Source organism: Morone saxatilis, unplaced genomic scaffold, assembly GCF_004916995.1.
Source record: "Morone saxatilis isolate NCDOM2014 unplaced genomic scaffold, NCSU_SB_2.0 Contig15, whole genome shotgun sequence".
Lineage (NCBI taxonomy): Eukaryota > Metazoa > Chordata > Actinopteri > Moronidae > Morone > Morone saxatilis.
Genome location: NW_023339707.1, coordinates 20509020 through 20533869, shown reverse-complemented (window position 1 = coordinate 20533869; position 24850 = coordinate 20509020). Strand labels below are relative to the sequence as shown.

General features: G+C 39.9%; 1 protein-coding gene across 5 annotated transcripts in view; it reads left to right on the top strand.

Moving 5' to 3' along the window:
- LOC118324273 (rap1 GTPase-activating protein 1-like) overlaps window positions 1-24850 on the top strand; it is a 41479-nt gene continuing 16629 nt past the window's right edge. For all 5 annotated transcript variants that reach the window (XM_035656525.1, XM_035656528.1, XM_035656527.1 and 2 more), the window contains exons 1-3: window positions 1-144; window positions 9479-9514; window positions 21001-21094. In XM_035656525.1, coding sequence (XP_035512418.1) covers window positions 101-144; window positions 9479-9514; window positions 21001-21094 — 174 coding nt within the window. In that variant the 5' untranslated portion in view covers window positions 1-100. The remainder of the gene's footprint in view (window positions 145-9478; window positions 9515-21000; window positions 21095-24850) is intronic.

The window sequence follows — 24850 nt, the reverse complement described above, 5'->3', positions numbered from 1 at the left end:
CATTCACAAGCACACACACATGCTCAGTCAGCGTAAGTGACACAAGTGCTGGTTCCATTCAGCGCTGAGTTGACTGACTTACTGCTATCCATTAGCCGGCATGCCGCAGAGAAAAAGGAGTTTCACTTTTGGAGCCTATGGAGGGTAAGAATAATTATCCTAATAATTTCCTGGACAACTAAACATATTCACAACACACAGTTGTCATCTATGTGACTGTGTATTTGTGTGATGTGTGTCTGTTTCTGTCTCCCTGTTTGATGACTGTGCAGATTCTGCGTCTGTGTTTGTGTCTGCATGTTTGTGCCATTTGTACTGGAATGCCAGCATATTTATGAGAACAGCTTTTGTCTTAAACGTCTTACCTGTCATTTTTCTGGCTTTCTCTCATAAATTGCACCTGATAATACTGATGATGGGGAATCATTAAAGGTTACATTCTGTACAGTTATGGTGAGGTATGAGACATAGAAGCATAAACAAGATAAGGTGACAAAATTAACAGAGAGAAAAGTAGGTATGGTTCATGTTACAGGAAAGTATTACTGAGACTCTGACAGAGCTAGGTATAATGGATGTGAATTATTTTAGACACTGTTAAATAACTGCACACATACTATACATGGATGCTTATTTGAAAAAAAATCTGTGCTACACAGATCAGTGGTGTGTCTCCTATGTTGACAGTAGGCACTCATGTCCCCTGTGTTTTTATGTGGCCCACTCCAGACTTTACAGGATACTGAGCAGTAGACGCACAGTCAGCAAAGAGCATTTTAATAGTCAAAGGCGAACAGGTGCCCCAATGCAACTGCGTGGCTGGCTTTACTCAAGGATAGGTTTTGTCTATATTTCTGTGTGTGTATGTTTTGAAGGTAGACTCAAGAAAGTCTGGAAATATACCAGCTCACAGCAGGTGGAGACAGTAGTTATAGCCAGGCTAGGCTGTGTGGTAATTTTGGCATAGTGGCCACAACTGTAATTGCTGTCAGTGTGTGGGCTGTTGGCCAAGTGGAGCCAGCTTTGTTTATACTTGCAAAAGACACCGTGGTGTGGGCCTCCACAGATGGCGCGCGGGCTACCAGTGTGTACAGACGCGTTTATGCGTCGTTCATTGCAATATTCTACGACACTCTAGAGGGTGTACAAACAAGAAGTGAATGAGTGTTACTGGATGAACGTCATTATCCAACATGGCTACACTCACTGCTTGGTACTAACCACTGACGTACCGCCAAACATTGCGTTTGTGTACTGTAATTATTGCCGCTTAGCTAGAACTCAAAATTGTTCAGTTCAATTCAGAGTCATTGGGCTGTACCTGTGGTCTCTCAAGAAAGGGTTGTAGAGGTTTCTATAGAAATGAACCTGCTCGGCCAGTTGGCGTACATGTTGCAATGAAAAAGCTCTGCATGCACAGACAAAAAGTTGTTACAAAAAGTCAGAGGTGCAAGACCAAGCACTGCAACGTCACTTGGTGTGCGCCCCCTCGCTCTGGGTACACTGCAGTGAGCATAAATAAAACACATGCATTATACTTCTCTTCAACCGTTAGGTACCAGGTGCCGATTCTCATTCCACGGCCCCAGGGGGCAATAATGAGCCCATTATTGCTTGGCAATCCACTATGAGGCTAAAAAGACGCCTAAGAAGAAACTTTTTTTTACGGAAATTAGGGAAGCAGGAAAAAAAGTGTTATGAAACTTTTAGTCTTTTGCTTTGGATGAACAGTTGTATCAATAATTGAAACAAATGACCCATCATGTTTGTATTGGTCATCGATTTTTTTATTTCATCCGTGTAGTCGAGCAGTTGGACAGTTGAAGAAGACTTGCTTTTCTGTTTTCTGTTTAGCAGTGGCCATAAATGCCATTGCACTTGGCATTTTAATAGGTCAGTCTGATTGCTCAAATCAGCAGGTGATCTGTAATACGTTCTCCCCCCTGCATCCCATTGGCATTCACTGAAGGGAAGGCAGCCCCTCTGTTCTCTGCAGATCAGTCTTTCTTTAACGCAGCATGCTCCGTCATTTTGGCATCAAATATTAATGGAGCTACCACTTAATTTGAGCTCTGATGTGTTAGATTTTTGTTTCACTCTGGGTAGATTGCAGTCCTGTCTTTATGTTAATACGGGCTTTTTTACTGGGTACTGTAATTTGGAAGCATAAATGAAAGCGTGACCATGACATTGCAACACTGAGCTTTCATATGCTTTTACAGACGTATCTCTAAGTATTCCTTCTACTTAGACTTATATAGTTTACTGCTCTTACATGGCTGTTGAATGAGACATACTGTAGCTTGTATTTCTGTTTGTCTGTAGTCTAGAGCTGACCTGTGTCAATAATAAACTGAATGCTCTTTTAGTAATCTCAGTGACATGACCTTCAGGCAACATGAACAATAATGGACGTTGTAGTCTCTCATAGAAAGACTGAAAGAATGCATGTCAATCGTGTTCAAAAACAACCGGGTGGAAAGACACATTGTATTGAAATCTCAGAAGACCTGAATTGTAGTTGGTATTCTCTGGTCAGCTGATTTAAAAATGCCAAGTAAACAAGACAATAGAGTCTTTGAGAAAAAGGTGTTTCCCAGTGTTAAACAGAGTACTTGATTCATAACAACATTGTGTGAATATGTTCAAGATTTGGAAATGTATCTCACCAGTTAACCAAAGTTTTTGCGTAGTTTGTGGCTCCAAAAAACAGGCATGAGAGGCTGCAGTATCATTTTCAAGAATGTAAGGTTTTATTTTGATGACAACCTTTGTTTATTTTTACACTTCTGTTGAAAAAAATGAGAAGATCCTGTCTTGCTCCTATCTTGATTTATGATTATCTAGTGTCTGAGGATTACTGCATTGAATATTGAACAATGGACAACAAGAAGACAACGCAGAGAGGGTCTTTTTGTTGGACAAAAACAAATGTTTGCATGACAAAAGATGATTAGACAGCAAGGCAGGGCTACTTGAGAACAGGAGGCCATTCAAGTACCTTTCCAAGGGCAGTGGCAAAACAAACAGGAGATCTAGGGCAACCAGAGGGCTCTTCATTGCCTACTCAGTTAGTCCCCCTTGCATATTTACCTTGACATTCACATTTGCATTCATATTCACACTGGCAAGCCATCCACGGATAAGAATGGGAAGGCATTGGGTGAGCTTCAGTAAATTATCTAAATCTCATGGGGCTACTAATTGTTGCTCTGATAAGAATAAGATTAAGACAGAATAACATTTTTATTACAGTCTTGTTCCTTGTAAGTCCCCATGTGCCCCATACGTCCAGATTGGCCTGTTCCAAACAGATGTGTTGCTGTAGTCATGTCAGTTTTACTGCAACTTTCTTCTCTTGATGACAAATGATGTAGTCATTTTTCAGGACATTGATAACATGAGCCTCTACAGTGATAGTATCACTAGATAGCAGTAAACAGAGTCATGGTTACTTTTGTTTAATGGATATCTTAGATTTGATCAGATAAGCAGTTCACAGTAAGTCACTAACCTAACATGTATGTTGACAGTTCCTGTAGCTGCAACAAAAAGCCCTCCAGTAGTTCACTGATGAAAAGCTTTTCACGTGAAGCAGCTGAAAAGTTTACTTTAACTGCATATTAACACTGTAATAGACTTCCTTACAGCTGTAATAGCACAGCAAAGGAGAGCAGATTGTAAAACAGAAATGTTCATAGACATAGACACAAACATAACAAACAACAGGAAACAAGGAGTGAAACTCCCCAAACTCCAAACTCTCATGTTAGGAGCCACAGAACTACTGAAACATGAAGTAACATGTATGTTGAAAAAGGTTAAGTTTTCTGTGACGTTGGCATGATGGCATGAGGGTGAGGACCATCACTAATATCCTAATACAGTCATTGTAATACCAACATTACAGTGTCAAAATAATGTTAGTGTTCTTTGGTCCACACATAAAAGAAAAAGAAAATAACATTAATATGACACTTAACCGATTAAATTAAACTATGTTAGTTTGAGTTGCAAAATAAAAGAACACTAATGAAACAGACAACAGAAAACATGTGTCATGGGTTTTTTGTTGGGTCGATGTTATAGATATCATGGTGCCTACTAGCAGTCAGCATAGCCGTGGTACCAGTGTGTGTGTTTGTGTTTGTGTGTGTGTGTGTGTTTTCTTATACACTGTATCCACTGTACACTGTACTGTGGTTAAATGGGGACATTCAACCACTTTACACTTATTTCTCTGTCAATAGGCTCATTCAGTTCACGCTGGATTAAGATACAGTATTGTTTGACAATGTGTCTTATTACTAGCCTAAGCTTTATATATATATAAAGATATTGTTCAGCATTGCTTAAGGTCTGGTGTGTCTCCCTGTGTATCTATTTTTGACAGTATCCAGTTCCTTTCCCGAAGCATAGTGAATGTGAATCTGCTAAGTCAGATACTAGAATATGCATTTACTCTGTGTAGATGTTAATGAGAGATAGACCTCATTCAGAATAAACTGAATAGGCTCTCATACTGTATTCATCTTGGCATCCACCTTTCTTCTTTTTGCTGAACGAATGTCAGTCTGTTGGTTGGTCCACCACTTGTTTTTGTACAGACATTCATGTCTGTACATGGTCTCTAGAGGATGAATCCTACTACATTTGGTGATTCCCTGACTTCCCCTCTAGCACAACAGGCAGGTTGACATTTGTGGTTCTTAGTGAAATATCTTTAAAACTATTGAATGGTTTGTCATGAAAGTTTGCGCACTAATTTATGTCCCTTCTGAACTGGAACTGGAATTACTGTGGTGATCCTTTAAAGGACCTGCATCTAGCGGTGACCTGGGAATGAAAACGGGCTGTGAAGTGTGTAGGAGAAACTACCTGGGCTGTGAAAAATACTTTAATGGGTAGACCACAGGTATTCTATGTACCCTTTTCACCCTTGTTTGGGTTGCAGAGTATTAAGTCCAAAACTGGACACCGACAAAGGACTTAACTCAGCATGCTCTGCATTTGAGCTGGGTGAACTGGGTGTAACACTCACCGTGACTCCACTAGACTTTATTGTAGCTGTAGGGAAGAGGAATAATTTCTGTGCAAGCTGAGTTGACTGGGATCAGGTTCCTAGCATTAGTTTCACAACATCAGTTAATACAAAGGGCTCTTACTTAAAATGTGTGTTATAATATGTTGACAAACAGCAATGACCTTATATTTTGATATTATACCCTTTCCTCCTAATGAATATTAATGCCAGTGGGTTATTTTTCTGGGTCTTTGCATTCTTTTAGTGTTTTTTTCCACTGGACAGAAGTTTAACAAACAGTGAGATAATAATAGATAGTAAATTTAAATACTGAAATCCTGTATTGATCATTCAGGTATAGTCCCAGACCTTTTAAAGTAATGTGGTTAGAAATCTCCATCTGGATTACCCTAAATTTAGATTGCTTGTTATATTTCAGATATAGATTTAGTACTGCAAGAACATGTTTCTGTAGCAGATTGGTAACTGAACAACAAACTTGTTTGCTTTAAGCTGGATTTCCTGCGGGCTGACTGGTGACCTACTTGCCATGAGCAGTGTTGCTGACTTGATATATACCACAGAAGAACATTTTTAAAAGTTTAGTAGGGAAGAAATTAGGAAATTACGAGCTGTGCTTAAAGTCAGATTAAGTTGAATGAACTAATTGTCACGGCTGCTGACACGGTGATGGCCTACGGTTTCTAGGACCCGCCTTGAGCCTTCTTATCCCTCGCTGATGTTTGTTTCCATGGAAACCAGCTTTTGGTTGATACCTACTTGAGAGTGTAAAAGAAGCATGGAAAAACAATTTAACAGTATTTGGCTACCCCCTTCCTGAGCTGTAATTTGTTGCGTTCCTAAATGCAATGGTTGATCTGGTCTTGTTTTTAAATAAAAACTAGGCTACACACAGTGTTTTCAATGAGATTTGAATGTGCAAATATGACTCACAGCCCACAAATGCATTAGCACAGGCAAATTTGTTATAGCCTACTTTTGTCCACTCTAGTCGTTGTTCTCTCAGAGAGGGACACAATATTCTTTGTGTTGCCGATAAGGCTGAGAGGTTTCTTCTCGCTGTTTTTCAGCTGCGCTGCTTCTTCTTGATCTGTGTCCTGCTCAGCCCAGGTATGCTTTGCTTTAATAGTGGAATGTCTTTCTTCTGTCTCTCCGGGACAAGTTATGTTTCATTTTGATTGAAAAAGCAGTAATTGAATGACTGTTGGTGTACAACTGATTTATTTAGTGATTATTTTGACTGACTTAAAAAAAAAAATAATATTGTGATTATTATTAGACATTCCATTTCTGTACTTCAAACCCTCGCTGACACACTTAAAGTGCTTCACAAAATGTTTATGTAAATTGTTGGATGAAAAGTGACTGATATGAATGAAGGCAAGCAGCTTTTCCTGTAGCTTCTGCAGGATATTCAGTTGTCTTGTCCCCTATCTGAAAACAACCTTATTTTGTGTGATCAAACAGCTTACATAGCTCGTCTTCGGCTTGCAGCAAGATGTCAGACAAGTACAATATTTGTATGCGTATGTAGACTCATGTTTTAGCAGCTTAACACAAGAGCATGTTCATTTCATAATCTTAACAAATCTTTGACAAACCTATCCCAGTATGTTGTTAGGTCTCATTTTTTTAGTACCATGCTCTGTTTTGTAGGTAAGGGTACATTTTATTGCAAATTTCCTGTATTGGTTTTGGTGTTCCAATTTGGAGCCTTTATCCAATAATCTAGACACACCCTGGTTGATTTCATTTTATGGGAATTCCATGAAACCTGAGAATGGGTGAGCAGCACAGGATGCGGTTTAGAAAATATTGTTCTTAGTGATGCAGTACATTAGAAAACTGCCTTCCCCTCCTCACACTCAGCTAGCCAAGAGCAGAGCTGACAACCCATCGGTATTTTGGATCTCTACCATGGACCAGTATGCATTCCACTTAAGGTGGAGCTCTGATTTATCTGTACTCACTTGTCTGTCAGGCTCAGTGAAATTAACATTGGTGATAGATTGAACTAGAACAGAACCACAAAATTCATCTCAGTGACACTGTACACCACATGGAAGCCTGGCATTGAAAATGATGAGCGATCTTCTGCACTGAGGGGAATCAGGCGACAACCTACTGTAACACAAGTCTGTTGATTCGTGACTCCACAGTACAGTGAACACACAAACCCCCCAGGGCCTGTTTCCTCTCACTAACACAGTTTTCTGAGAAGGAGGAAGTTTTAAACTTTCATTTATCTTTTGAGAATTTCTCACAACAAAAGAAGAAGTACAAAATGTTTTTACTTTTGGTCTTTAAAATGATCTCTTTGGGGAAATCTTGTAATGAAACTTAGAGGCTTTTTTGATATGAATGAAAACAGAAGTCCCTGTAGCCTGACTCATGGCTTGTTTCTATGATTTTTAGCCACAACTGTAGGGATGGCAGTGTTGGCCACATTGTACTTATACGTAGACATTGGTCCACTGATCAGGTCAAAGTTTTCACTTAAAATCCTGTGAATTATCTCAACATCTACCAGATGGATTGGCACAAACTTTTGTTTCTAGGCTTCCATAGTTTATGTATCGTAATAACCTAACTTAACTTAACATATATGGTTTTGTATGAAATGTCTCAACAACTATTGGATGGACTGTCATGAAAATTGGCACAGACATTCATGTTCCCCTTAGGATTAAAAGTGACAACTTCGGTGATCCTCTGACTTTCATCTTGCACCATCATCAGGTCAAAATGTATATTATTATAATACTTATGACTGAATACCTACTAAAGTAATGACATTCCCATTAGCTGTTTGTGCATAGTGCTAATTAGTAAATGTTAGCACGTTAACACCTTAAGATATGTTCACTATCTTTATACGTCTTAAATATCAGCAAGTTAACATCATCATTGTAAGCACCACTGTATGAAAGTACAACCTGAAAGTGCTACTAGCATGCCAGTAGACTTTCAGTTCTGTTTTTACCCATATTTCTGATACAGCAGGAGCCATCTCCCTTTCCAGAATTGGTTGTTTGATCCGGGTGTTGATGTGTCATGCAAAATATGTCCAGGGGAGGATGAGTAAGCGATCTGATCTCCGGCGGCTCTACTGGGAGACACAGGGTGGACAGCAGTCAGCAGCTTTGGCTTGAGGGATGAAGCTGGACATACAGTTATAGGAGACAGGGCCAACAGCAAGGGGGGAAAACACATAAATTAAATCTTAGCTTCATGATTGTTTGTTTTAAGTATTACCTTTGTGCTGTTTGGGGGTATATCATCCTCAAAATTTCTGAGAGGTCATTAGATGGCATTGGATGCAGCTGCAGGAGTCTGGAGGGACATATTAAACATTCCTTTTTCCCTGTGTCACCACCACCAGCTATCACAGGCAACAGCCCTGCAGCCATGAGTCATTCACTGTGCCTCCTAGTGCAACAGTTATCAGTATCAAATATCCACTTTGTTGTTGCCAGTGAAGTCAAGTGCTGCATCCCAAGAGAAGTTGTGATGTGTGTTTATAATTGTGATATTTTCTTATTCGAAGCATATAGAAAGGGTACTTTCTGTGTGTCAGGTTTCACACACCATGGGCTTAAATATTACGATAAATGACTTTCTGGTTGATGGGCAGAGGGAAAGCCTAGTTTTTCATTAATTTCACCCAGCAGACATGGGGTTTATATTTTTCCTGCACACACACAGTGCCATCTATTGGCAGAAACTGTACTCTACATTCTCTGAGGACTTCCCAATGCTGCATTATCTGGTTATTGTTTCCAGTGATTAATGCTCAAACCTGTTTATCCAAAGTAATTTAAGCACAGATGATATTCTTGACTGACAGAGAGTAATGAGCCTCATAGTGGGGATTCAAACTGGGACAAGATTCATTTTGTCTCAGGAAACACAAGACTAGTAATCCTTTCATCCTTGGAAATGCTACTTCAACAGATGGCCAGAGTTATTTCAGGGTACCCAGCCCGCTGCATAACCAACTTCTCTCAGCTCAGTGGACTTTCTGTAAGTGGAAAGGATGGCCCATTATCCCTCTGCACACTTTCGCTTTCCACACTTAAATTAATAGTGGAAAACTTAGATGCAGACAAAAGCGTGAAAAGTATTAGTGAGTGTAAGATTCAGCCACGTGGTGTTGATGCACTCTACTGTAGTGTGGTATGTCTTTCTTGCTGACATTGAAGGTATTAAAGTAGAATTATTGTGTTTTTTTGTGGAGTATTAGCATTTATTCTACTTCCTCACGCTATTGTTTTTTTTTATAGACGTTATTGAATTTTCAGTCAATTTTAGGTGTTTTGACATAGACCAAACAGAGACAACCAGCATGTCATGAAATGTGTTTTAACTTGTAGGTAAAAAATATTTAATTAGTATTGTTTTTTTTAACATTTTAATTGTTTTTGTCTTTTATAGAGTGGATAAGACATTCTCCAAGGCCAGAAGCATATGGTGAGTTTTTCTTCTGTTTTCATTTATGTCAATCTATCTGGTATTATGACAGTACCTTAACAAACATTGTAATCCAATATGTTAGTTATTAAGAATCTTTTTTCCAGTTTAATAAATAGATTAAATAAATAAGTAAAATGGATTACAATTCTTAAAGCTTGCAACTCTCTGGAGTGATGTTCAATTTCACTGACTCAGACTGTTCTTGTAAGTTTTAAATGTGTGAATCAGTCAACCGAGTAGAGTGGGAGTAAGATGAATGAGCGAAAGGTAGAGCAGATGGGCAGCAGTGGGGAAACAGGTTGTGCTGCCATCTCTGCAGTACTGGCAAGGTTGGAGTGCCGCTGTGAGTGGCACGTGGCGGCAGGCAGCGAGCTGAGCATGCACACCTCTTGCCACTGCAGATAGACCACTCCATTTCTGAGTGCTTTAGGTGTGGTGGCACGAGCATCTAGCCCTCAACCCCCTCTGTCTGACTGCAGCAGGTTAAACAGTGCCTCGCCGCAGTGTCATCACTCCTTCCCTCTGGAATACAGATACAGGAGGATCTCTTTTACCAGCTAGGCCTGCATTACTCAGCAGTGGCTGGGCTTGTTTGCAGAGACTGCAGTCTGCCCATCGGAATACCACTACATCAGACTATAACAGAACAACTGCAGCTCACTATAAAGAAGAAGAGGAAAGACACTGGAGCAAAATGATGAAGAAGATAATATAAAAGAGGATACAAAACAGCACAGGAGGTAAAAGAAACTGTGGGTGTGAAGAGGAAGAAGAAGGAGAAAGCAAGTGATTGGATGTGGTGACATGACAGAAAGAGCAAGAAGAGAATAGTAAAGTGTGATGTCTGCAAAGCAGAATACAATTAGAGTTCAGCAGAGTCATGCTCGGTCCTCTTAGCCATGTTCTTTTGTCTGAGTCATGGTCTTTTTCAAAGCAATGAGAAATTCAACAAACATTCCTTAATGACTTTGGAGGATCCTTCCTACTGTGTTAATAGAACTTGAATTGTAGTACATAATCATCCGTGTTCATGCCCAGCAGGACAGATCAATTTCCAACAACAAAACCTGTGGCGCTTGGATGAAGCATAAGATATCTCAGCTGCTTTTAGAAAGGATTTTTCACTTTGTTAAGCCTAAGGACAAAAGTTCAATTTAAAGGTAACAACATCAAAGAAAGCCTGAAAACTACCAGGTGAGCCAAAGTCAAAATCTTCCTTCAGGCACTGTATGTTGGACAGGATGTGACTGGAACAGTGAGCTACTAAATCTTCCGACGGCAAAACTGTAACAGCACAACCCAGCAAAATGCCGTGCTCACCTTTCCGAATTGGAAGGCCAAGAAAATTCTGGTGAGTTCCTCTTTAACCTGCCTGAAGATAGTTTTGATGGTAACCGCATGACTCCACAATGAAACGGTACATAAGAATTCAATGTACCTGCCTGATGCATGCATTCCTTCAAAACTGCCCCATACTGGCGCTCAAGAAATGCTTAATGAAGCCAACCTGTGTATTCCTTACAAAGGGCAGGAAAATACAAAACCAATAATAATAATAATAAAGATAAAAAATAGATAAAAGACTGACAAACAACGCAATAAATTATAAAAATAAATAAATAATGGTCATAAAACATTCTAATAAAAAAGAAAGACAATAAATTAGTTTTAAGTTTTTGTTTAACGATATCAACAGTTTTGGCTCAGGTAGACTGTTCCTTTGGCTCAGAGCATAAAAACTAAAAGATGCCTTACCAAAAGATTTTTGTCCTCACTTTGGAACAACTAAAAGTCTAGTATCATAGTGTCTAATCTATGAGCCGCCCTGGTTCATGGATGATATTTTCATCAATCACATAGAGGTAATAGGTTCTCAGAACACTGTATATGTACTCAGTGAGCGACGTCGTCTAACATGTTTTTAATGTCAGGAATTGTTCAGTTTTTATCCTTCAACTCTTGTTGTTGACTAAATGTTAAATGACCATCTTCCATCTGGTCACTGTGGGTCATACACAATAAACAGATGATCCTCAGGCCCCGTCTCCACTCTCTCCAGGGGAGGCCTTTAATTGGTTGTAATCCTGTCTTGCTAAGCTCCCCTGATGGGGGGAAATGAGAGAGGAGGGTTAGTGTGGATAATGGCTATAGAGTTGTTTTATAAGAGCCTCTCTCTTTCTGTCTCTCCTACACACATACGAACATACATCCAGACGCTTCACTGTCCCTGGATCACTATGGATTATTGTGGCAGGTTGTCCATTGTATTACTTCCTGCACAGTCTTTAATCCTACTGTTTTATCCATGCTTCAGATCACCTGACCTTCATTCAGGACAGGTCTGCAGTTTTGAACCACCCACGGGTGCTATTTTGCTGGTGAGGAAGAATTCATTCAGGTTAGGTGTTAAAGAACTTGATAGCAGTAAGAATATCAGCTTTAAATACAGTAATAAACAAAAGTAAAATCTTTTCTGTAACCCATTGTGCAATTCTTCCAAAATATGTATCCTGCAGCAAAGACTTGTTTGCACAATGCTGTTTGTGTGACTCTAAAGCTGTTTTTATATTAATCTGCTGAAGGAGGAAGTTTTCTCTGTGCTCACCTTGAATATGAATTTAACACGTGCACATATGAGATGATTTTCGCAACTCGTTTGGAAACCAACTCTGGTTTAATATGCAGCTTTTGAGAACTGTGATGTGGAAACTTCAGTGAAACTTTTTAGGGAAGTAGACCGTTGCATATTCATAGATTCTCAATATTTAAAACATGGGGGAGAACTAGCTAATTGAACTTTTGAGACATAAATGATTCAAAGTAGAGTCTTTCAAATTGAACAGTAGAGTATAGCAGTGTTTGATGGTTGACGGTAAAAAGTTGAGAACATGTGTAGCGCAGGTGCAGTCTGCAATAGTCCTATCATTAATAATAATAATAATAATAATAATAAATTTGTCCTCAAGTTGGATAAACTGGCTTTTTTCATGTGGCAGTTTTGACAGGGACAAAGTGTGTGTGTGTGTGTTTTTCAGAGGAATCAAATTTCTATTGTTTTGCTCAGTGGGTAATGGTGTTATTTTAACGCCGCTGAATGACCTTGCTATTTATTCCATATTGTGTGATGTGATTCGTCATTCTATTTTTATGATCCTTTCTAAATTCTAGGCCCATTTCATCCTTTGTGTCATGTTTCTGCCTATAAACACTTAAGAGGTGTCACTGTAAACACTCCTCTGTTTGTGTTCACTGATTTCCCGTGAGATGTCACTCTGCATCATCCTCTGTGTGTCGACTTTGCACATGCGCTCACCACTGCACTGTGAAGCCGAGCCGGGTGTCAGTTTGCTTGTGCACGCTCATCTGTGTATGTCAAGCTGAGTTGTCTGGAAGAGCGGACATAGTGGGAAAGCAAACTGTCAAGCCCGATCATACTAGACTGTCTCTCTGTGAGTCTCCTGCTGTCTGACCAAATATAGCACCAAAGTGACAAGCTCGCCCCGGGTTCTACCGTCTCAATAATCCAAATCCTAACATGTCATCCACCATCCAGCACCAGCACAAAATGTCTTAAAAAAACATAAAGCTCAGATGACAGCAGGCTGTTGAAGGTTGAGACGAGTGCCAGGCAACTTTGACAGGACATTTCCATTTTACTTTATCTGATTCTTGAAGCTCTTTGGTGGCAAAGTTGTTTTTTAAGTTCACTTCTTTGCTTTCAGACATTCTCTTGCAGCTGCAGTATCTCCGGAAGCGGGGCCCCAGGTATCGAAGAGGCAGCCAAGGTCTTTATTCCTTGTGTTTGTGAATGGGGAAATCCCTAAGTATACATTTGAGGATGTGTGTATCCCTTGTAGAGCCAATTTATTGACACCTGTCATGCTGAGGATTGTACGGTAAGCCAGTGGGTGGAAGAATACTTTCTCTTCCTCACTTTCCTCCTGGTTTTTCTTTCACATTGGGGAAGAAATTCTTGCATGATCAAAATCTTTTGCACAATTCTGCTGAGATCATGTCGCTGTGGTTGTTCTTGTCTCCCTCCAGGAGGGATGTACGGCTCATAGATCAAACTGTATGAAGTTTAATGTCACTGAATACACCAGTAGCTCTGATCTCAAACACAAAAGAGCACAGAATGATCCCACAGTGACCCTCTGTTGTTGAAAAGGCACATCTGCATGAGTGTGATTTCCCCAGGGGACATGTTTCCAAGGAAATCTGGACAGTGACATTGTGAGAGATAAGCAAGCTAGAAATAGGGACCTATTGGTAGAGTGAACATGCTTTATTCAAAAACACCTGCTGTACCTAGCCTTTTTATGCATACTGAATATGGCCAGCTGTCATGGGACGTGCGGGCTCAAGAGAACTTATCAAGGAGTCTCCTCACTATTCAGATCCTACACATATTTCATTATTTATCATTCTTATCGCGCAGCATTTGATTGTACAGCCTCTTTGTATTTTTTCTATTCTTGTCATGAATACAGTATAGCATAAAAAAAGTTATCACACCTTCAAGTATAAACAGTTGTTCTAGTGTATTGATAAGAGCTATTGAATACAATTTCCTTGTCTGACTGTTTGCCTAAAAGGTCTTTTAGAGGTTCAGTTCCCTAGGGAACAAACAACTTCTCAGACTTATCTGCTTCTTTGAATTTGGTCAATATTTGCTTGTGTCTGAGTGTGGCAGCAGTAACTTTTATAACCATAGGACAAAAGGGCCCAAAAGGTTTCACATTTTCCAAAGCAAACTAGGCAAAGTCATGGAGTAGGTTTTTATTACTTCCTTCTCTCATTCAGAATAAGATACCTAAATAAAGAATGCTCAGAAGATGATATAAATGTTATGTTATATATCACATACAGTATATTTATGTTGCTGAATGTCCACCAAATTGATACACTTTTGAGGGGAAATAAAATATTTTTATCTGGAAAGATTGACTTTGAGGCTCAAAGTGCAGTCACATACGCAGGAGATAGGGAACTGATACAAGCACCACTGAGAGAAATGGTTTCACACCAGAGACAATCATCCTCCTATTTGTTTGAATACTTCAGGTCAGTCTGAGGGGGTTGGGAAGAATGGCCTTGAAAACAGGGCAATTCCAGGGCCTATTTGTGTGGTAATTCATAGCACATGTGTTCCTCATATCTATGGCTGTTGGAGGACTGATGGTACGCGAGGGAGCAGGTGTTGCTTCGTGATGAGTTTGAAAAAAATCTAAGAGAGAAGTCGGTTCCTAATTTCTGAGCTCCTTAAGTGTCATCCCCGAAATATGTTGACACAGTGAGTGAAACAAGATCTCTGAGCGGCACAGCTGAGTATGTTGATGTGTGACCTCCTGAAGTAAATTTTCACACACTTTAATAACAGCTTACTTGATAAATAACTTGTGTTGGCGGGTTGTCAACAGTGCTTATATGTTAATTGAGGTCAGACCTCTGGTTCAGTAGGTGGTTGTTGACAAGGAAATGAGGTATTAGGGTTGTATTACTCAGAGACCATGATTTCAATATAGATTTTAACCTTTTTTAAGCCACATTGTTCCAGTCTGAAATATCAGCTAGATGGCCATGAAAATTGGTTCAGACAAAAGATGAATCCTGCTGACTCTAATGATCCTATTTCACTTTCACTCCATTTGAGGTTTTACTTTTTTTGTGTGTCTGATATCTTGAAATATATTAGATAGATACAATTGGCACATTCATTTATGGTGGCCAGAGGATGGACCTTAGTGATTTTGTTGATACCCTGACCTTTACTCTTGTGCCACCAGCATTTTGGTATTTAGTTTTTTAATGAAATGTCTCCAAATGGGTTTAAAGGATTGCCATGAAATTTGGTATGGACATTCATGTCCATGTTGGGATGAATAAGTAACCTTGGTCATCCCTTAACTTTTCATCTAGCGTCACCATCAGTTTAAAATTTAATTTATTCTTTGATTGAATTCTTTGATTTATGTCAAAATTTACCACAAAACTAAGAACATTCCCATCAGCCAACTGTTCGTTGTGTTTAGTGCCTATAACAAAATGTTAGGGACTATTATACTCGCTAAACTTCAGCATGTTAGCACTGACTTTGTGAGCATATTAACATTAGCATCTAAAGATAGCACAACTGTGCCTAGTACAGCTTCTAGCTAGCTACAAGCATGACTGTAGACTCTTCTCTTATTTCTCATACACAATCAACTCTCTGTGTATTTGTTGAATAGTTAAAGCGGTTCCACTATATGAACGTAGTTAGTCATTTTCTTTTAAATATGTTAAGAAAAACAGATTTAAAGACTCAGGGCTGGTATCAAAGCATGGACATTTTTTACTGTTTACTTTGAGCCTCTGTGGTCACTATTTGACCCAACTGGGCAAATTCTAGTTCGGAGTCTACTGTGAGAAAAAGAGGTCATATCATCATGAACATGCTTACCTTTCATGTTTGCTTCAAGGCCCCCCTAATGTTGCCCAATTATCCAGTTCAAAACAAGATATTAAAAAAAAAGTCTGCATGATTATCAAACCAGTCACAATCACAGTCACAGTGGGGTTCAGGTGTACTGTAGAGAAATCCTGGTGGGGATGTAAAGTTTCTTCAAAAGTTAGGAAGCAGTTGGCACACATATTTTGCCTTGCAAACAAACTATGGGCTTGATTAAATACAGCCAATTTGTTTAAGAGTGACTGGAGGTGGGTTTTTAACAAATCTGAAAAACAGCAGGAGAACCATCAGACCTCCTACATCCAACATTTTGATTGACTTAGGTCTTCAGTCACGGATTATAACATTATTTATGTTCATGTAACAACAAAGTGAAAGGAAGTTACAGATTAGTAAAAAAAATAAAAAATTAAAACCCAGCAGTAAAATATAAAATATTTCTATATTTATTTATTTATTACTTTTTTTCTGTGTGGAAATGCATTTGAAAGTGTTGACATTAAGCTCAGCTGGAATGATGCATTCATGTACAGTCATTACATAGCTCATAAATATATTTCTGTTTTACAGCCTCCTCGTGTGGCTCAATGCTGCTTGTAGTTTCCCATCCCTTTTCTCCCCCCTGAGGTCGACCATCACTAATTAAATCTTAACCTGTGGGAGAAACTCAGTGGTTATGCATAAATAACCGTTCATTCATATTTCAGAACAGCAGCCATCTCGCCTGCTGGAGACCTCTGACATGTCGCTGGCGTATAATCTGTCTGTGATTGGAGACCTGAACCTTTAACTGCCCTTCAGGGTCGCTGGCTGGTCACACTCAGCCTCCCATACACACATACAGATTAAATTCTTACCTGTTCATCAGGCTTATTTTGTTCACCATAACAACATAGACATAAATTTACATTAATTATTATTATTATTATTATTATTTTATTTATTTAATTCAAATAGATTCATGAAACTTGATGAATAATGGCACACAGTGGCTGGCTCTTGATTTGGCTCGCCCTAATCCTTTGGGAATTATAGGATCCAGTTTTAGCCACTAGTTGAGCTTGTGTCTTGTGTTGTTATCTAACTCATCTTGGTTGAGAAACACTTGCTAAAAACCTGAAATTGAGAAAAGCAGTGAGAAGGGTGGAGATGGGGAAATTTCAGGATAGCAGTTCATCTCAGGGGATAAGGGGTGGGGGCAGTAGAGGGGAGTGACCACAGGCCATTTCCCCAGGCTAATGGGATGGGAATCCCTGGCAGCGGGGGCTGGTCGGAAGGGATTTAATGTGGGATTCTGCAGATGATATTGGAGCTTGGTGGATACTATCAATTTAAAACCAACTATCTTCCTCCACAGATAAAAATAAAGCTCCACATGGCTCAGGATTTCTTCTTGTTCTGCTATTATTTGTTATTTCAAGAGGGTTGAGTCCTCAGTGAGGTCTCAGACTGTCATGCTAAATGCATGTGGCTTTGATTTAATTGGAACCAGCCGCAATTATCGGTGTTAAAACACCACTCAACACGCAAAATCTGCCTGCTCTTATCCGATAATGTGTTTTTAGATCTGTTGACAAAGACCCTCACATTTACTTAGACAATAACATTTTTGACCCCCGCACTGAACTCTTCCAAAAGACAACTGAGCAGCATATAACATCTGCATTCTTTGCTTAGAGGGTTTAAAAGAGAGATAGAGAGATATTATTGTCCCATACAGCAGGATGCCTCAACAAATTACTGCTAATCTGGACAATGTTAAAGTTCGGTCCAATGATATAATACTTTTTTTTTTTTAAACCAGTAAGCTTTGGACACTGAGAGGATTATTTGCTTTGTTTATCACAATACACAGCTCTTAATGGTGCACAGTATGATGACTGTGCTGTAATCCCTTGTTATCTCTTCATGTCTGACACATACAACACACACACACACACACACACACACACACACAGAGAGAAAGACATACTTTTGTCTGAGGTACACTGGAGAGGATGTCTAAGGAAAGTACAGATGAGTCAACACTGTAGCAATGTAACAAGGATTTAGCAGGAAAAGGCGCTATCGGTAACATTAGTCACAGGTCTGCTGGGAACTGTGGATGGTAGCTTAGTGGAGGAAACGCACATGTTCACTAGGGATTGAATGAGACTCATTACAGTAATTAAAACCTTTCCACACCTGTTTTTTCATCCTGCACAATGAGCATTAAGGAGGCTGCAATGCCTATTCACCTTTGGGAGCTTACTGTTGGACATAATCATCTTGTTCAAGTCATATCATAATGAACATGAACGTGCATGTGGGTGTTATTTCTTTAAAGTGTGGCTGATGTGGTTGCCACAGCAACTGCCCTAGCTGGCTTGTGAGGCAGTGTGGGGATTGAAGGCAAGCCCCGTTACCTTAATCAGGACTGCTTCCCTTTCTCTTTCTGAGCGGCAGACTTCAGTCGTCCCCTGAATGGATGATGGGGGAGGGTCTCTTGCTTTGAAGGGGATAAGGGTGGTGTTGATGGTTGGGGGTGGGTGCGCGGTTTAGAGTTCAGGGTTTCAGACGAGTGCCACCTCCTGTGCACGAGCTTGAGAGCAGACAAAGAGGGTGGAGATGGAGGAAGTGACAACTAAAGAGGGCATATGTGTGTATGAGAGACTGAGTGGGAGGAGAGAGAGTGAGGGAGGAGAGATCAGTGGCAGAGAGGATGCTCACTGGGAGTGTGCGGCAGTCTAAAGAGCTGAGAGTGAGGCCAGCAGGTGAACTGATGGAAAGCAGCAAGTGAGCTGACTGAAGCTGGAGAGGGAGACGTGAGTAAACGGAGACAAGCTGAGAGAGAGAGAGAGAGAGAGAGGAGATAACTGTGAGAGAGAGGGAAGGAGTGGGAGTGAAACGTTTAACTAGAGGAGAAGCGTAGACTGTGAGTCATCTGCCTGAGTGCTGGTCACTGTCCGGACTTCCCTGGGAGCGCCCAGCGTACAGCTGCCACTGTTTGAGTAAGTTTGCTGCTCCGCTCCACGCAGGACATCGGGTCGCCCAGATGACAAGATGTGACTTCTTCACACAGCTGATTTCTGTGGTGCATCGCTAACCAGCTGGGGTGTGTTATGTAATTTGTTGTGGTGTTGGGATGAAGCTGTGGCTTAGAGCTGCAAACTGATCTGCAGGAGGGCTTACATGGAAACGCTGTACACAGAGCAGGCAGGTGTGTGTGTATCAACAGCCATCTGTAATCTGTGCTGCACAACATGCTTGTGATGAAGGACCAGTTTGTAATGGACTGGAGTGGACATTCCTTCTGTCACTTTTACACTCGTGTCTGTTTTCATGCTGTTAGAATTGGATATAGATGGTTTATCTTGTAGCCAATTTATGTCTTTATTATTTACTGCATGTTTTGTACTGTACTATATGTGCAGCATACTTTTTAGTATAATTCAATATCTATATATAAACCAACTGTTAGAAATGAAAGCATTTTCTTTCCTATAAATGCATGTGTGTTTGTGTGTGTTGTCTGTGTGTGTCTTGCATCCATCTATTGTGCATCAGTTCTAATTAAGAGTTCAGGGCAGCTGATGCCCTATCGTGTCCTGTTCTCCCATGGGAGAGCTGCTGCTGGGGCTCTTTCATGTTTATTGAGCCTGCTGAGAAAATGTCCATATTCACAATTGTTCCCATTTCATGTGGATGATGCAGGAACTTCTTTGACTCAAGATTCACTCGTTGTGTAATAGCAGGCAGCGCTGTATGTTAATGATTCACGCTCACTTTTCTTCACCTATATTTGATTCTGAGTATACTGCTTGAATGAAAAACAGATTTCAATCTTGGTCACTGTCCCTCTTGAGCAGCTGTTTGTCTTATCTAAATCCTCAGCACCCGACCAGCACAGCTCCTTACATTCACTCATATAAGTTATTACTGTTCCAGCACAGACAGCCACACTATCTGCTTGAAAAATAATTAGTTTTTCCAGTTCAAGAGTTGTCCATTTTGACTCATTGAGTTATTGAATGCATTGAATAATATTTGAATGTTGAGCTTCTTGTCTTTTGGCTGCTGGAGTACACGGCACCTTGTAGATACAGAGATATGATGCATATTTCCCTATGGCTGCCTTCTTTGATCATCACAGAGAACATGCATTTTTCACTTTGCATTATCACTGCTAATGATCATTTCAGATTCCCTTTCATACTGGTCGATCACTTTGTGTGTTTGAAATAGATTGGATTAATCAAACAAATTGAAAGCCTGCAGTGCAAACTGGCCGGTTGTCAGTGTCGATAGGACGCCATATTCAGCAGGGTTATCGATCAGTGATCCTGTGGGGATAAAGCCGTCCTGGTAGAGATATTGAGTTTAGAGCAAAGGATGCGTGACAGTAGTATTGCTCAGCTTTGCATTAGCAATGTGTTCTCCTGGGTTTGAGATGAGAGATGCTCTGTTTGAATAAATGTGAAACTACGGGTATTGTGTCCCTAGATCCCTGAAGTGTTTCGGAATAGTGGCTTATACACTAAAAGAGATGAAGAATCTGCACAGAGGACTAAGCTTTGATATCTTTTGGCAATGAAAAAATCATACATTATTATTACAAGTGTTATAATAATATAATATCAGTTATTACCTAACTTGTACGTCCCTAGAGGTTATATGAGTAACAATTTAGGCTTATAATGAATGAATGTATTGGTGAGGAAAGCATTCGGGAATCAGGGTTAATTTTCTATCACTGCAGATTAGATAAAACAGATAATTCCCAGTGAGAAAATAAGGGATGTGCTTCACTTTCTAGAGATATAAGTTTAAAAAAAAGAAAGAAAGAAACCATAATTTTAACAACAAGAAGCCCACTCTCACTAGGCTTCAGGCCATTGCAGAGCCTCAGACCAGCAGTCCATACAAATTCATTCTGTTGCTAAATAAGACCAACAACATTTCCCGAGGCAGTACCTTTTGATGTCCTCTTGCTTGATCTCAAACTGAGTGACCTTTTCTGACTGAATGTTCTCTTGCTTCTGTCTGATTGTAGGAAACAAGATGGGAATGACCCCCGAATTTCTGCAACACTAGAGCCCCAGCTGTTCCAGCCTACACTCCCATACACCACCTCACCATTCCACAAGGTAGGAGGAGAACGAGGGGGGTTGAGTTTGCACTTTGACCCCTGACCTTATCCGATGGACCTCTGTGTGACCTTTCTTTCAGCAATTTTTGTTAGGTGTCTCTGCTCGTCTTGTCTCTACACCTGCTTCTGTCTGGATCATTGGTTTGGATGCACTTTCTCAGAGTTCTGACTATATTTAATCTCTCATGACCATGTTAGACTTTTTGTTTGCGGTTACTTTGATTTGTATTCTTGTCTTCTTTTGTTTAACTTGCGTAATTAGAGTGCACAGAGCTCTGTGTCTGGGACGATTATGTTTGCCTGATTCAATTAATACAAATCTATTTTTAGCCGAAAAATGTCAGCTTGACGCTGACAGTTTCTCAATTCAAGCTTAGCGAGTCTGATTCCATCAAAGCAAACAAAATACAGCCTGTCTCAGCAATTGTCTTTTTTAATCAAAAGAAAAACTTCTTCGCCCCCACCATCATCCAAGATAATCGTCACCAAATTGGAAAGTCAGTCTTTTTTAACCACTCTTTGTCTGGGGTTCAATTGTTATCCAGTTTTACTTCAATGTCATCTAAATATAATCAATTATTTTGGCAGGCTTTTTTTAAAGATAAGCAGAAATTTCTGCTGCTAACGTGTGTTTTTTAGCTTGCAATATATTTTCTGGAGTACACTTTGTAAGATTCATTGCAAAGGGGGCCCATTCAATTTGTCTCCAGTTCACTTGGAACAGTTTTCAATGATTTTACAAGATTTTCAGCCTTCATGAATCGGTTTAGCTTGATCTATTCTTCTTCTTGTCAGAGGAATTCATATAAATAAAGAATTAATTGCTGTGGTTATAGATCCAGAATATAAAGGGGCAGAAAGTGGAAGTGATTAAGGAGGAAATCATTTCAATAAATCTATTTAGACTGTCACAGTAACTATTAAATCCATCTCACTGTCAGAATATTCATGTCTACCTTTTGGCTCATCATTATAAACGAGCGACTGACGTGAAAAACCTCTCTGGGATATTTTGGGAACTTAGAAACAGAACAAAGCTGAGCTTGGTGGTGATTAAAACAGGATACAATCTCACTCACTTCAGATTGGTTTCATAAGGTCTCTCCCACTTTGGAAGGGGGTTTATACTTTTTCAAATCTAACTTGATCTGAGCAGAGCAGAGGGAGTCGGAGGAGAAAGGGGATTAAAAGAGAATTTAGAGATTGGGTTGTTTAACCGTCACTCCTGATCCCTGCAGTGCACACCATCTGTAGGTGCCTCAGACTTACTAGTTACAATTAGTCAGACATGAGGATAGGATTCGTGAAACGTCTGTGTGGTACAGATTTGCATGACATGGAAGAAGCCAGCAAAGGAACCAATGAAGGTATTCCAGACTTGGTTTATAGCATTTTCCCCATTTTTATTCACATTCACATTCAGGAATACCAGAAAAGTGCATTACACATCGGGTTTGTAATTGCACAGAAGAAAACACTTACTTTACTACACTCTAAAAGGTGCCAGCAGCAGTTAAAATGCAGTTGTGTTTCATATTTGATCTTTGTAACCCCATTTTATTCAACCCCCTTTGATCTGGAATCCAGGAAAGGAACATATCTGATCTGTTAATTTGATGTACTGCAATATGATAAGGGCTTAGTGGGGCAATACTCAGAGGATGGTATCACTTTAATCAGAGCCATGCGAAAACCAGGTCAATCTGCAATTAACCCCACCAGGTCTTATGGTCACTGACTAATTCACACCACACTGCTATACTGTCATATTAACAATGTTGCATATTTATGTGAGAGGAAACACAAACAGTGAGTTTGCAATACAGTCCCTCACCACAAGCTGATTAAAAAACATGTATCTAAATGGCTCAATGTTTTGGGGTAGAGCTCTTAGTGCAGCTATGGTTTATTTTGTCTTTCATGTTATCATAAAATCTGTCTCTCTTTTCTCAGAAGTTACATCAATCGGGCTGAATTCTTAATAGCGCTCCATAAATTTGTGATGACAGTGAGTTTCTAAATAATCCTAAATAAGCTAACTAGAAAGCAGAACTAAGAACCCGATATGCTATGCATCAACGAAAAAGACAAAAATATAATCCCTGATACTCTTGGAGCTGGTCAAAGTTATAATGAGCTCTGTGAGTTGCACCTGAGAAGTCTGGAGGAGAGAGGAGGTCTTACATGTTTAATTTGCCACTTGTCATAATGATGATCCTATTAGCTCTCATAATAAAAAGGTCTTAGCTCTAACACCTGCACTGTATGCTAGCCTGACTCCCTATGGCTCACCACATCTCCTCAGATGAGATGTTAAAATGAGATGTCTTGTTGTTTTTTTCCTCAAAAGGTTTCTGTTTTTCTCTACTTTGTTTCCATTGCGGTTTGTTTATCCAGATTCCTTTTGTCTAGACTTTTGTCTCCGTTACGCTGTTCATCTTCTTATTTTTCACATTATTTTGTTCACAACGGATGATCTCCTAATTCACTCATTTGATATTTTCGGGGAGTTAGGTGTAGTGAGACTGCCCGTAGATCCTCTGTAAACAGGACTTGTACAAGGATTTGTTTATGGGAGTAGAAGCATTGGACTCCACCTTTGGCCATCTGTCAGCCTTAGCCAAGATAGGGATTGCGATCACAACTGAGGTGGATGATGTGTGGTTTGCATTTCTTCCTGCAATGCTACACCGGGAGAGTGACAAGGAGGGATCAGCATAAGACAAGACTCCTCTAGATGCAGTCAGAGGATTACTACTCCTCACTCAATATCAGCTGCCTTTGCATGCAACCTGAGACTTGCTGATAATTTTGTATGTTTAGATCACACACTGGGAGAGTCTGTGGTTCTAAACTTTTTCTGATCCAACACTTTTCCAGTCATGGTTGCAGTTAGCAGGGGTGCAGCTTTACCTCTGGTGTCACAGTGGCACACAGTCAACTGTCTGCAGTTTGACAAAGGCACAGCAGTCAGAGAGTGAGTTTAATCCAAACTTGTTGAAGTCAATCAAGTCAAAACATCTTTTGAAGCTGCAGGACGCCGGTTTGAGGAAAGTTAAAAAATGGCTGAAAATCATGACAACCACTTCAGTGCTCCAATGATGACAAAGGCACACTGGAAGAAACCCAGCCGTGTAAGTAGCTTTACTGTAGAAACATGCTGGACAGAAAACATCAGTAGATGGCAAACTAGAGAGGGTATTTGGCAGCATTTTCAGCAGAGGCTTGGACAACTGCCTCTCCAAATTGAGATTAAAGTTGCTAATGCAAAATCTGACAGTTTACGTTGCTTGTGTATCGAAGTGATGAGCTGAAGAAAAATGTATGTTTGCAGTGGAATATTTATTGTTCTATTATTAGTGTTTCTTTTAGTGTAAACAAACAGGTAACCTTACAACATTTGCTCAGACATACCCATGCTTTTTATGGCAGTATATCACAGCATAAAATTTTATGGCAAATGCAGTTGTCGTTTAAGTCCGAAGATAATATGTAGCTCAACACTACAGCTTCTATTACCCTAATCTCTGGTTAATGTTGTCGAAGCCGGTGTTATTTACTTTCAGGGTTTGTGGCAGACTGTTGTTTGCACATGGTGGAGGACTTTACTCATACTCACTCTGAAAGCTAAGACAAGATTGCTCTGTACACAAACTGTTTGACTCTGTCAGGCTTTACTGGCTGAACATTTCAGCCTTTACTTGACTACTCCAGTCCGACGTTTCCATGGACTGTTGTAATTCGGCATTTTTTG